We start from the raw sequence: 14,233 nt of genomic DNA, 5'->3' as shown, positions 1-14,233 counted from the left end.
TACTAATGTTTGTTGGAGTGCTAAACAATTTTGATTACAATAAATCTCATTTTAATTTGACTTTGTGATTTTTGCAACATTTCTATGCTGTGAGCCTCTGCAACATGGCTCCACAGGGCGCAGCGAGATCGGTGGAATCTGCAACAGGACAGGAGAGGAGGGTCAGGGAGCAGGGACGTGCCTTGCCACACCGTGTGTGTGTGTGTCCCAGTCCTGCCTTGATGGCTGGACCCAGGTGATGGGCCTCCCATTCTGCAAGAGCTTCCCAGCAACATTTTGCTGCAGGACAGGTTGCCCTTTCACCTGGCCATTGCCACTTCAGCACCACAGCAACCCTGCATCTTAAATCAGGTGTTGGTGGAAAGGGAGACTCTGGGCACCCACTCAGCTCTGTGCAGCAGTGACTTTATAAACCAGCACCAGCCCACCCAGTTTACCAGAATATGCCCTGCTCCTTCCTCCGCTTGATGTCTCTCTTCAGCTGGCAGAGCGCGCACAAGGGGCAGCACATGAGGGAGAAAAAGTCACCCAGAATGGAGCCCTGCAGAGCAAGGGACGTCGTATGAGTATCACCTTCCTACATCAGCTTTTAAGTCTCTCTATTTTTCATCGTCAGCACCCTGAGCAGCTTATGCCTGGCCCCGCAGCACACTGCCACTCATGCCCAGTGAGGGCTGGGATGAGGCGAGGTACAATGGGATTACCTCCAGCTCGCAGCAGGGATGCGGACATGTCCCTGACTCCCTATCTACAGGGCTGCCCGTGCAACTCCCTGCCACTGCTCTTCCCCTCGAGCACCCACCCCTTCCTCCTTCCCTGAGCCCAAATCCCAGCACCCAACGCGGTGGCCCCACGGTTGGTCACTGACCGGGATGTTGTATTTGGTGCGGTAGAGCGTCCTCATGGCCACGCTGGCACCGCACATGCAGCACTCATTCATGTCCCCGGCCACTTGACACGCCAGGCAGCTTGGGCAGCAGGCTCCGCAAAGACCTGCAGGACAGTGAGAAACAGGCTTGGCTGAAGGGTGCCAAGAAAGAGGAGAGAGGGGGAAAGCCATCTGGGGCTGCAGCCATGGGAGCTGTGGGACCTCAGGCAAGAGCTGCTCTGCTGCTGGTACCCACAAAAGTGGGGCTGGCAGCAGGGGTGATGCCATGGAAGGAGCAGAAAAACACCAGAAACACATCATGAGCCAACACCAGGAACAAGGGGTAGACAGGTACTCACATACGCCAAAGTCAGAGCAGCAGTCCAGCAGCCCTGTCTGCCACTCGCCTGCCCGTGGGGCAGTTGAAAACTGGGGCTGGACTGTGATCACCTGGTGAGAGGCCATTGCCAGCGCGGGGTCAGGTCACTCCAGGCAGTTTGTGGTCTGGAAGGAAAAAAACATCAGAGAAAGGTGGTGCAGGTGTTTCTGAAGTGGGTGTCTTGCTCAGGCTGCTGCATTCAAAGATGGAGAGGGCAGCACAGGTCTCTGAGGAGTCCCCGCTGCCAGGGCACTGCCACCCCCACCACAAAGTGAGGGGCACAGCTCTGCCAGGAGCTGCCCCTGTCCTAGCTTTCCCAGGCTCTCAGTAGTCACTTTAATCTTTGCTTTGTTCCCTGAGCATCTCAGCCTGTTTGCCTCTCCCTCTTCTTCTCCCTTCCTTCTTCACCTGCTTTCTTAGCAGGTTTCAAGGCAGTGGGTTTTCCTTGTCCCTTTCCATCATCCTAAGCCCAGCCCTAAATTCCTGTCCCTCCTTCACTTACCTGTCTGTGCCAATACCTTGTCCTTCTCTTCCTCAGTTCCCTGGGGCCACCACCACCCTAACAGCCCGACTCCTACCCATCCTTCCACACCGAGGGCCTGCAGCCTCTGAGCAGCAGAGCTCCTACTCCACAGCACCATCCCCAAACCCATCTGACCCACGGAATGACTCCACCTCCATCTCCACCTCCAGGTGCAGCCCCTTCCCTCCCTGCTGCCCCTTGCAAGGCATGACACCACCCTCTGTCATTCTCACTTCTGCTTTGGAGCTTTAATAAATAAATACACACATTCGTAGAGGATGCTGCCGTAGGAAGTCCCACACAGACACATTCCCAGCCCTGTGCTCAAGCCCAGCTCTGCTCTGTTAAGCAGCATGGAGGTGAGATGTCCCACACAGACACACTCCCAGCCCTGTGCTCTTAGAGCTACAAGGGCTCGCTCCCGCTCTCAAGTCATGGCCACACGTATATCTCCAGCAAAGAAATCATCAGTAGGGAAGCAGCCTGAGCTTTGGACCCCATAACCATGAGCTGCTGCTCCTTTGCCCAGAGGGGTCCCAGGGCAGCTCCCTGCAGAGCTCCAGGTCCTCTCCAGCTGCCATGACCCTGCACAGCCCACTGGCATTTTCCCAAGGGGCCTTACAGGCGTTGGCATTTCCGCAATGGGCATTAGGGGTGTTTAACAGAGTGTCTTTGGACAGTTGGTGCCCCGCCTGCCCCTGCCCAGCTTTGACACCTTTGTCCTGCCTGTGCAGCTGCACTGCTGCCTGTCTGGGTGACGGCCAGGGTGGGCAGGGGGCTACCGAGCAGCCCTCCTCTCCCTGCCTTGGGGCTCCCTGCCCTTGTGTGACAAGGGAGAGCCTGAGTCTTGCGGTGCTGGGAGAAGCCAAAAGAAAAACAGGGGAAGCATTTACCATTTAAAGGCAGGGATGATGGCAATGATCCCTGTATGTTTTGTTAAAATGCTGTAAAGTCAATGGGATTGCTTTCATGGCAGAATTACAATTTACACAAAACTCAAGTATTAAACACAAGGAATACAGTGGAATAAACACATTGCTATGCCCAGCACTCAGATGATGCCACCAAGTGTATTACCAGCATCCAACACCAGAGAGACACAGGCTGTGGCATTGCATTTGTATGGAGAGGAGTCAGTAGGCAGCACAGGGGTCGGTGGCTCTGCTGGCAGTTCCTGTGGTTCCCCGTTATTTACAGACTAGCCCAGACACATCTCTGCTGTCAGACACAGCCTCTTGCCATGTGGCCAACCCTTGCCCCCTGGTAGTACACAGGGAGGAAAAGGGATGTTGAATTACACCATAAAAGGGAAGAAAGCGTGAAATCTCTACACCTAGAGAAATCTCTACATGATTTGCTCATGACATTTTGCATCTTTCTGCAGGCAGCAGAAGCATGGCTGAGCTGACCCTATCTGAGACACTGGTATTTGCTCCCATTAAGCGACAAGTAACCTTGAAGGGTGAACCAACAGCTGGTGGGATTGCTTCAGTCACCAGCCCCCGCTGGGGTTAAAAGACAAAGGTGTTTCCCTGCTGCTACTGAACAGGGCTGTTGAGCAGCAAAAATACTGCTGTGCCCTCTCTGGGGCAAGGGGTCTGGCTGTTGGCAGGGACCTTTGGAGTGAACACAGGCAACTCCACCACCCATGGGTGCTGTGCGGGCCACGGCACCCATTGTCCCTTGCCAGACACCTCCTATCCCTGCCCTGGCTGGCTGTCCCTGCTTGTTCTTGCACAAGTCCCCAGGTAATTCTTGCCACCAATATAACACCTCATGGCATGCCAAAACAACCACCCATGCAGGGAGCCTTTCCACAGGACAATTTAAGAAGCAGGAGCCAGTGGGGCAGGGGAGGGGACAAACCACAAGATGGGCTGTGTGGCAGGGACACCAGGCAGGGACAACACGGGGGGCCCATGCAGCAACAGGGATGCCCAGCAGCAGGCAGGATGGCAGGGACCACAGGCAGAAGCATGTGCTGGAGCAGCAGCAGGAGAAGATCTAGGAGAAGGACCCCACCAGCCTCCCATGCCAAAGAAGACACAACCCCACCACCAGATAATGAGATTGACAGCAATGCACAGGGAAAATGGAGCCGAGCACACCACACACACACACACTGTGCCCTTTGCAGGCAGGGCTGGCCATGGACTTTCCCTTCCTTTCCCCAGGTACAAGTGGACCACGTCCCTGCGCAGATGGAGGCTGCAGTGTAGAGCAAGTAGCAGCCTGGAGAAGCCTCCGCTGCTTACTCCTCTCCTGAGAGGTGGCCCAGGCCCAGCACACCCAGCACATCACCCCAGGTACCCCCAAATCTACATTCCCACGGCACCACCAGTGGCACTGGAACAGCTGACGGGAACAAAATGCATCCTGAGGTGCATGCAGCCACATTTCACTGGTAACCAAGGTCATACAGCAGCACTTTTTTCTACATAGGCACATGTATATGTGCAGAAATGAACAATGCAGTGCAAAAGCTCCAGGGAGGTTGTGGAGTCTCCTTCTCTGGAGACATTCAGAACCCGCCTGGACGCCTTCCTGTGTGATCCCAACATTCTGTGATTCTGTGAAAAGCTGCCGTCCTTTACCTCTGCTGCCCACTTCTGTCAAGATGGCTGGCAGCAGCACCCAGCGTGCTTTGGTTTAGCTCTGAAGTAGATTTCCAGGTAGAAAGCCTCACCTCTATGTCCATCCTCACCCCTTCCCCAGCAACACTGCTTCAGCCACAAGCAGTTTCCATAGTTGTGTGCCGCAGCTCTCGCGGAAGCGAAGCCAAGCCATACGTACCTGTCGAGCCACCCTTGTCCCGTGAGACGCCTGTCGTTTTCCTGGTTCTTATCCTTTATACTCTCTGGGTGCTCCCAGGCAAACGACCTCTGCTCCCTCTGACTAACAGACCAGACCCCGGCTTAGGTGGTGCTTCGCGCAGTTGCAGCTTCCCTGCTGAAGGCAGCCGGCTGCAAGCTTGCTTCTGCGTCTGCTTGGCTCCTGCTGTCCCCTCCCTCGCCTTTCCCCACCCCAGCATCCCACAGGCCCACAGCCCTGATGGGACACACCACTTCTCATGAAGGTTTTCAGAGAAGGGCAGTTTGCTTTTGGGCTCCTGTGTTGCCTTAACCCATATCCTGCTGGAGGTGCAGCACCTTTCCTTCATTAAGTCTGAGCATCAGCGAGAACTGACCATAACTCCTTCAGGTAACACAGGTGCTGCCCTGAACTACAGCTAAAAAATCATACCACGCTGTGCTGGGAGGAGATGGCAGCACAGTATTTCTTCTCTCCTCCTCTCCACATTCCTGGCCTTTACTGCTCTTAGGTTAAAAATGCAGTTTTCTTTATTTCCAGGGATCAACCACAGGTCCACCTGGGTTTCGGGCAAGTGGGAGTGCCACCACATGGACCCACCCCACAGCACTGACAGAGCCTCCATCTGCCCTTTACAACGCTTGTGGTGAAGGTGAAGGCAGAGGAGAAAACAAATCATATTTTCCTTAGAGAGTGAAGCTGAGGGAGATCTGTAGGGAGCAAATGGAGCACAAGTCTTATGAGGAGCAGCTGAGGGAACTGGGGTTGTTTAGTCTGGAGAAAATGAGGCTGAGGGGAGGAGGGGTCTGTCTACAACTACCTGAAAGGAGATTGTAGTGAGGTGGGGGTCTGTCTGTTCAACTAAGTAACAAGTGACAGGACAAGGGGAAATGACCTCAAGTTGCACCAAGGGAAGTTTAGATTGGATATCAGGAAGAATTTCTTTACTGAAAGGGTTATCAGGCATTGGAATGGGTTGCCCAGTGCTGTGGTGGATTCTCCATCTCTGGAGGTATTTGAGAGTTGTCATCTAGACATAGTGCTTAGGGACATGGTTTAGTCGGGGACTTGTCAATGTTGAGTTAATGATTGGACTTGATGATCTTAAAGGTCTTTTCCAATCTAGGCAATTCTGTGATTCTATGAAATATCCTTTAGCATCTCCCCAAGGGTGGATGTAACCTCTGCCCTTTGGATGGAGAGCTCATCGCCAACAGCCCAGCACAGGCAGGCATGCTCTGCCTGGCCATGGCCAGGAGGCAGCAGGGTTTGCCTGTGGCCCATGGCCAACCCACAACCCAACCAGGTTTTTAATCACAGGAGGGTGGGAATTCAAGCCCAGGGTCCACAGGGGATCCTGCCTCTGCAGTGTAGGAGGTGGGCTGCTGCCAGGCAGCCAAAAATCCCCATGGCTTTATCTTCAGAAAGGTGGGACCAGCCAGCAGCCCTGACAGCCACCCGGGCCACCACAGCAGCAACAACTTGGTGGCCTGCAGCCATCACCACCCTGCTGGAAGCCCTAGTTCTGCCCTGGGGCAGAAGTCACTTTTCCAAATTTTACAACTTGGATGAGTGACACTGAGTCCTCCTATGTGTTAAGCATCCTTTCTAAAAGCTGAGTGAATAACAAAACACCCGTGAAAATCTCTCTCTGCAGCAGGCGCAGGGAAGTCTCAGTGGCACCAGGGGCTGCTGAGACAGAGAGAGCAGAAGGACAGGTGCCCTCAGGCACCAGGGGCTGCTGAGACAGAGAGCAGGAGAAGGACAGGTGCCCTCAGGCAGTGCCCCAGTGACAGACACACAGGTAGGAAGACAAACTGCAGTTTTATTGCTGGTGTTACCCAGGGAAGGGGGGATCAATCGTAAATCAAGACAAATCCCCTGCAGAGCATTCCCAACAGCCAGGGCAGCGAGGACTCTGCCTGCAGCCGTTCCGCAGGGCGCAGCGAGGACAGCAGCATCTGCAACGGGACCAGAGAGATGTGTCAGGGAGGGGGGCAGTGCCTTGCCACACTGTCTGTGTGTCCCCAGTCCTTCCCTCCCCCACCCAGTGTGATGTTCCTAGCAACATTTTGCTGCAGGACAGGTCATTCTTGTCACCTGTCCATGGCCACTTCCCCTCTGCAGCAACCCTGTGTCTTACATCAGGTGTTGGCAGAAGGAGAGTCTCCGGGAAGCCATTTGGCCATGTGGTGGCAGATTTATAAAGCAGGACCAGCACACCCCTCTTACCAGAATATGCCCAGCTCCCTCCTCCGGTTGATGTCTCTCTTAATTTGGCAAACAGAGCACGTGAGGCAGCACATGGTGATACAGCAGTCAGAGCAAAGGGACCCCTGTTAGGAAGAAATTGGTTAGGGACACAGGGTTGCCAAAAACCAGATTTTGGCAAAGAAGAGGTTAATAACATTCCATGTCATGTGCCCTTTGTTTCCTGGCTGGAGCTGATGAACACCCACACATCAGAAAGGAGGGAGGAAGCCCTTTCTGCATGCTGCAGATAACCTCCAAATCCAAAAGAGAAGTAGATAAGACTGGGTGGAAAAACACAAACAGAAAGAAACGACGGGGGCAAACTGGACTTGGGTCACCACGGTTTGCACTGGGAACACTAACACCCATGGGGAGAAGCCGTTTCACATATGTGCTGTATATGAATGCCCACCCTTCTTCTGCATCTGATTACAGATGCTTATTTGTGACTTAATCTATTCTTGAGTCTGCCCACAATTCTCTCAAATCTTTCCCGTCTTTCAAAGACTGGGGATGGTGTGAGGAAGCAGCAGCCAAGGCACTGTGAGATGCTATGGTAGGTGGCAGCTGAAGGCAGGACATGTGCTCCCGGTGAAGGGTGCTGGGAAGGAACTGTATCCAGTTAACATTCACTGTTGGACACCAGCCCAGCAATCGGCATGGCCAAGGGCATCCCAACCTCTGTCCTGTGCTCCCAGCATCATGCAGGATACGAAAGTAAAAAAAAGGGCGGGTAGAGAGTGCTGCCACCCCTTGCTAATCCCTGCTGCGCAGAGAGAGGGGCCTCAGGGGCACCTCATCTTTCAGCCTCACAGCACAGTGAGGGGACGGGTTAACCACTGACCGGGATGTTGTATCTGGTGCGGTAGAGGGTCCTCATGGCCATGCTGGTCCCACACAGGCAGCACTCATTCATGTCCCCAGCCACTTGGCAGGCGAGGCAGGGGAAGCAGAACATGCCGCAGCAGCCTGGCAGGGGAAGAAACACAGCGCTGGGTGATGCTCTGCCCGCCCACCCAGCACCACCACCATCAAGAGGAGGAAGTAGGAGGACCAGGCTACACAGCTGTAGCCATCACCCCACCAACCAGAGCAGAAAGGGTGAGAAAGGTGTCTCAAGAGGGTGTGGGACCAACCACAGCACATCAATGCTGGTGGCTGAGAGATGGTTCCACCTGAGGCACTCACAGACGCCACAGTCGGTGCAGCAGTCCATCAGCCCTGTCTGCCATATGTTCCTCGAGGCAATGGCCATGCCATGCTGAGGCTGGATCATCACCACGGATGGGGTGGCCATTCCCAGTTGCTCTTCTGAAAGAGATGGGAGGGGAATGGGACAGTTAGTGAAAAAACTGCAGTTGGTTTGATCCCCCAACCAAGCTGGTCACCATCGCTCTTCAGAAGGTGGCTTTTTGCCCAGCTCCCTTGCTGCTGCTGGAGGTGACAAAGCGTAACCATACCTTGCCTGCATTTAGGTCTTTTCAAGATTTTTTTCATTTTCTCTCATTTTATCCAGCCTTCAAAATAGCATTAGGGCATTGACGTTCCCCACCCCACCCCAGAAAGGCTTCACTAGTGCTTAGACACAGTTCACCAATTTCCCTTGTGCCAAGCAGGGCTGGGCACTAAACCTAGGCTAAAGCCAGTGACTGGGCCATTTCAGTTGTTGAACCTGGCATATTTTACAGAGGATTGCTTTGGCGTGGGTACAAAGCTCACAGGAAGCAGCCATAGTCTCACATTTCCTCATAATAAAGCTGGGCTCCACGTAAGAGAGATACTGTAGAAAACTAGTATCTCCGGTTTATTGTCACAGTGAGCCCAAAAGGCAGAAACTCAGCTCTACGTCCCAAGTCTGAACCTCAGTCCTTGCCTGCCTGCAGTTAACCAAGCAACCTTGAAAGTCAGGAAGCCTCTGGTCTGAAAAAAAAAAAAACCTAATAAATTAAATCTCTGTGCTCCTATTCTCTCAGCCAAGTAAAAGACAGCACAAAACATTCTCAGATAAGAAAAGCAAGTTTTGACCTGAGGCCAAATTCTTCCAGTTATGCAAAAATAGAAGAAAGAGGAAGGGAAAAAAAAAAACAAAACAAAACAAAACAAAAAAAACCACCCCACACCTGCTCACATTTGTTGAAACTTTTTGCTACAAACAAAGGTTGTGGGTTTTTTCTTCTTAGAAATAGCAGCTTGGCACAGGCAGAACCACACTGCTGAGTGGTCAGGCTCCTCCCAGCGCAGCTCCTGAGCTCAGGAGCCAGAACAGAAAGTGAAATTAAGCAGCTAATACTGGCAGGGCACCTTCCCTCTCCAACCTTCGGGGCAATGCACACTCCTCCAGAAATCCCACTCCTGGGGATCCCATCCACACCAGCCTGCACGCTCAGCGTGCATGCAGCATCAGGTTTGTGTCCAGAGGGAACCGGCGAGCGAGCATTGCCTCCGAGCGCTTCCCTCTGCCCACCCACGGCACTGCTACCCACACGTGGGCAACCTCTCTGCTTTCTACACTTATACCAATGCATAGCATTCTGCAGATGAGTACTACTCACATAGTTTCTCCTCCCTTATCTACCAACATTAGCAAAGAGAATGCAACATTAAGCTGCTGGTTTCACCAGTAAGTATCACACCCCATTGAAAAGGACAGCAAATACAGAGAGAGACCAGGCAGCAACATATAAAAGCAAGTGACATCCAAGCCCCTCACAGGACAGCATCCTTAGAGCCTACCAGAAAACACATACAGCTAAGTAGCCTTGCTAAGGTGAATTTGGTCTTGAGGATCCATGTAGACAAGAGAGATCCCAATTCAAATAGAGAGCAAAGTACCCACTAGATTCTTTTAATGCAGTTATAAAATTCTGGTAGCAGGAGAAAGCAGCAAAGAAGAAGTAACACCTCTTCATAATCCAGCTTTTGTGCATAGCTTTTTAAAAGCCTCCCCCCTTCCCCACATAGGATTTGCCATATATTTTGCTTTAAATTATATGCTGTGCAGGGAAAAAAAAATGTACTATTGTACTACTATCCCACTTTTCCCAGGCTAATAAGTTTTTCCCATTTCAATGCTTTGAGATAACCAACCTTCTGGTGAGCAGCTTCTGTCAGTGCAGGTTTCTGTGCCGGCCGGGACCCTGTGAAGAGAGGCTCTGGGGAAGATGAAACTAAACTTTCTCACTGTTGGAGAATCTTATTGGCAGCCAACCGTGGGCCAGTATAATGGTGGGAGGTAACTGGAGGGGGAGGTCAGGAGCTGTGCCCTGTCAGGACCAGTACAGGCTGAACATGTTTGTTTTTTTCTTTTCCCCACAGAATTAAACCATAGACTGCTATTCATCTTTTAAAAAATGGTTGCATGTATATTACCTTATTCCCTGAACTCTGAGTGCACATGGTTGTTGTCTGGGGGAGAGCAGCTCTGGATGATGTGCATTTGTTGGGATAGATGATTTTCCCCAAGAAAAAGCATACTTCTCAGATCGCAGCCCAGACTAAATGGAGAGCACCCCAGGTGCTTCACTCTGAACTTTTCTCTTTCCTCAAGGAAAAGGCTGCAGATGAAGAGGTTGTGCAGATCTGCCTGCTTTCACAGCCAGGCTTGGGCAACAGCAGGTGGGCAGCGTGGTGGTGAAAGGGGGCAGCGGCAGGGTCTTCTGGGTGGCCAGAACATCCCTGTGGTACCCAGAACAGCCCCTGCCCCAGCATGCTGACTCAGGGGGCAAAACAGGGTGCTCTCAATCAAAGCCAACAGCCGCTAAACCCATCTGCATCAGGGGATGGCTCCCTGCAGGTCAGCACCCTGCACTGTGACACTGCGATGGGGGAAAGCCCCAGCCCCCACTGTCCTCCTCCACTTTCCTTCAGCCCCAGGTAAGGAGGCAGCAGGTCGCGATGGTACCTTTGCTTTTAAACCTTTCCTGCAACAACTGTGCTCCCTGCTCCTTCTTAGGAATGCCTTTGGGTTTTCATTTCTGAATTAGTAAATACACCCCACGGGGAAGCTTTCTACAAGAATTACACTGATTGCCTAACTGCTTGTCACAAGCCGCAAAGCCCAGCTATTGTAAAATTAAGTGAGTCCTTACCGTATACACATCCATTTCCCTCTGTGAGATGCTACTACTTACTATTTCTTCACTAACATGCCCCAAATATTTAATTGCCCATGCTCTCTTCAATTCACTGACAGTTTCGGATGCACTTCCCCATTTTGTAGAGAAGCTGTGACACCAGGACAGTGGTTTTTGTTTCCCAGTGAGATGCACAGAGTGTGCAGAGAGCCCAGAGTGGGCCTGAGCAGCTGCCTGCCCAGGAGCAACCTAAGTTGAAAGCATCCCACATGAAGTCCTGATGGTGCATTCCCTTTCTCTCTCAACATGCAAAAGAATGGGGAAAGAAGTTTGGATTAAACTGTGACATACTGGCTTTGTCAACAGGATGGGATTTATGGTGCATTAAGTGGAGCCTTTTACCAACAGTTCTGCTGAGATAGCAGTCAGCCATGCCCTGAGATGTTCCCCTTGGCTTCCAACAGCTCTGGAGTATAACTGTCACTGTCCCTGCTCTATGACAAGGCTGCCTGGCTGACCCCTGGCTGGATTGTAGACTTTTTTTTTTTTTTTTTTTTTTCTTGCATCACAAGAGGCTGCAGGAATTGAGGTTTGCAAAAAGTTGTAGTTCAGCAGATGTTTTCTAGAAGAGGAGATACCTGACATCCCACCAGCTGCCTAGACTAGGCTCATGCAAAATGCCAGCTAGCCTGGGAGCCTGCTGGGGAAGAAGGGAAATGGGAAGCTGAAATGCACGGTTGGTATGGGAGACAACATAATAAAAAAAAGGCTCATCATCAACATTTTAAGGATTTTAGCAGTCTGTCCTGTATTCACAGCTGGGGTGACGCTGACTCTCTGAGCAACCAGGCCCTGCAAGTGATTTTCTTCTGCAGAAAAGCAGCCCACTTCTACCTGCAATCCTGGTGCATCAAAGTGTAACTGCCCTTTGTCACCCTGAGAAAACACCACCATAAACACCTCCTTCAGCTCATTCCCTTCACCTGGCATTTAATCTGGACAAAAAACCCTGAAAAAAGCTCATCAGTGAAATCAAAACACAAACTCCTGAAACTCGCAGCAAGAGGCAGCGCCCAGTGCCAGCCAAGAGTGCCAATTGCCTCCCATCACAGTCACTGTGGTTTCTGTCTGGAGCTCACCACGGGGCCTGACATAAACACCTCCTTCAGCTCATTCCCTTCACCTGGCATTTAATCTGGACAAAAAACCCTGAAAAAAGCTCATCAGTGAAATCAAAACACAAACTCCTGAAACTCGCAGCAAGAGGCAGCGCCCAGTGCCAGCCAAGAGTGCCAATTGCCTCCCATCACAGTCACTGTGGTTTCTGTCTGGAGCTCACCACGGGGCCTGACTGGGGCTCTGCCAATGGCTGGTGGCCACAATTCCCTTTGTGTGTGGCTTCTCTGTGCCCATGAAGCGGCACTGCAGGAAGACAAGCAGTCGGCTGCAAAGCATGCCTCTCTTAGCCATAGCAAGACAACAAAGAGCAAAACATCTCAAGAGCTCGGGAGAAAGGAAACATGCTTACAAAATCAACCTTGTAATGCCTTTTTCCATGTGGTAAGAATAAAAAATTATTTCCAAGCAGACAATGGAAAAATTCAGCTGAAATTAATATTCACCAATTTAACATGCATCGCAGTAAATGCAATTTTGATTCTCTGCAAAGTATAAATTATGAATCTACCCTTCTATTTTACAGAGAAGTGGCAACCAGAAACTAGTTTACTCCATTTTACGCTGATGCCATCCACCTGCAAACGTTCTGAGCTGTTCTCCATACCGTTTGAAACAACTCCATCATGCAACTTGAAACAGTACCACAAATGAGCAAAGCCACCTTCCCCAGTATGCTGCCTCGTGCTCAGAGTTACACACACCCTGCTGTCTCCAGTGGTGAGAAGTGGATTCATTTACAGAGGGTTCACTGTAAACCCATGGGTTTGCTGGTGGAGCAGGGTGCCTGGAGGCCTCTCCAAAGCTCTGGTCTTGCCGGCCCTTTCAAGTGGCAGAGGAACAACCTCAGCGTTTGAGGTGGTTTCACCCTTTTGGCTTGCAGCCAAACCCAGTCACCCCCTCATTCCCTCCCCTGTCATCCCCTCCCCAGGGAGTAAGGGAGAGAATTGGAAGGATAAGGGCAAGGAGATTTATGGATGGAGATAAAAACTATTTACTATTTGAAATAAAATGCTAATGATAACAACAGTAATAACAGAATATACAAGTGAGTGATGCACAGTGCAATTGCTCACCACCCACTGACCAATGTCCAGCCTGTCCCCAGCCAGCGATCCCAGAGACAGTCCCGAAACCCAAGCCCCAGAAGAGTGAGTCTGAGCGATCCCTGAGAGAATCCCCCCGTCTTCTGGTAAACCCTGGTTAATATAAATATACTGAACATGATGTGATATGATATGGAATATCTCATTGTCATACCCAAATGCCAGTTTTGGGGTTTGATAAACACTATGCTTCTTCCTCCCAGTCTTAATACACCTTTGAACCAGCCAAACATGATGATCTTGAGCTCCAGCAGCAACTAAAAACATTAGTACTTTATCAACATTCTTCAACAAATCCCATACTGCAACTAAAACACAGCTATTCTAGCTACTAAGAAGAAAATTAACTCTATCCTAGTAAAACCAGTACAGGGCTTCAACAGGGTTTTGCTTCAGACATGAAGATGGCCTTCTGCATCTGGCACTTTGTTTTTTCACCAGATGTCTCAGCTGGTTCAATGGAAGAGCACCTCCCTCCCAAACCTTGCCTCCTTCCCACAACTTGGAAGGACTCAAGCAAAAGGAGAATCCCTGCAACTATAAAAGCTGGAGGAGAAAGGAGCTGAGCAAGTGCTAGGTGAAATTTTCACAGCCTTTAGCAATACCGCTAAGGGTCAGGTTTACATCTCACTGAAACTGAAGCAACTGCAGCTGGTACAAGGAGAGAGCTGCTCCCTGCCCATGCCAGCGTGTCCCTTGTCCCTCCAACACCAGGGACATGGCACACAGTAGAGTGGGTCCCCTCGGCTGGCTGATCAGATAGAAAATGGGGCTGGGGTTATGGCTGGGGGGTGCATTGACACCTGGGCAAGCTGCCCAAACCCCTCGTGCCACAGGCACCCAAACATGAGGTCCAGTGCACAGTGGGTTGCTCAGGGCTGGGGCCAAGGGCGTCACCTGCTTTGCAGCAGCACACAGCCACAGCACCTCAGACCCAAAGTGGTAGGAGAGTGGTTTCACATCCACCTGTGGTTGCATGGGCAAAAGATTTGTCACAAGATGCTTCACACAGCCTGGCTGAGCTTCTGCTTCCTGTGCTTCTTG

The 14,233-nt window shown here is 51.4% G+C and overlaps 2 protein-coding genes across 2 annotated transcripts; both read right to left on the bottom strand.

The window, feature by feature from the left end:
* Nucleotides 1–433: 433 nt before the first annotated feature.
* Nucleotides 434–1,345, bottom strand: LOC104528423 (placenta-specific gene 8 protein). Its single transcript, XM_010172429.2, has 3 exons — nt 1,228–1,345; nt 869–993; nt 434–541 (listed from the first exon to the last, which is right to left on the bottom strand). Exons 1-3 carry the CDS (start codon nt 1,331–1,333, stop codon nt 434–436), a joined length of 339 nt encoding a protein of 112 aa, XP_010170731.1. The 5' UTR covers nt 1,334–1,345.
* A 5,464-nt stretch (nt 1,346–6,809) lies between these two features.
* Nucleotides 6,810–10,014, bottom strand: LOC104528416 (placenta-specific gene 8 protein; the record flags this gene model as incomplete). Its single annotated transcript, XM_029086096.1, has 4 exons — nt 6,810–6,917; nt 7,679–7,803; nt 8,023–8,142; nt 9,922–10,014. Coding segments are annotated over 4 exons (446 nt in total), but the record flags the coding sequence as incomplete, so codon positions are not given.
* Nucleotides 10,015–14,233: the final 4,219 nt, after the last annotated feature.

Source organism: Antrostomus carolinensis, unplaced genomic scaffold (genome assembly GCF_000700745.2).
Source record: "Antrostomus carolinensis isolate BGI_N321 unplaced genomic scaffold, ASM70074v2 scaffold60, whole genome shotgun sequence".
NCBI classification, from domain to species: domain Eukaryota; kingdom Metazoa; phylum Chordata; class Aves; order Caprimulgiformes; family Caprimulgidae; genus Antrostomus; species Antrostomus carolinensis.
The sequence above is the reverse complement of the archived record's forward strand: the minus strand, read 5'-3'. Positions and strand labels throughout refer to the sequence as shown.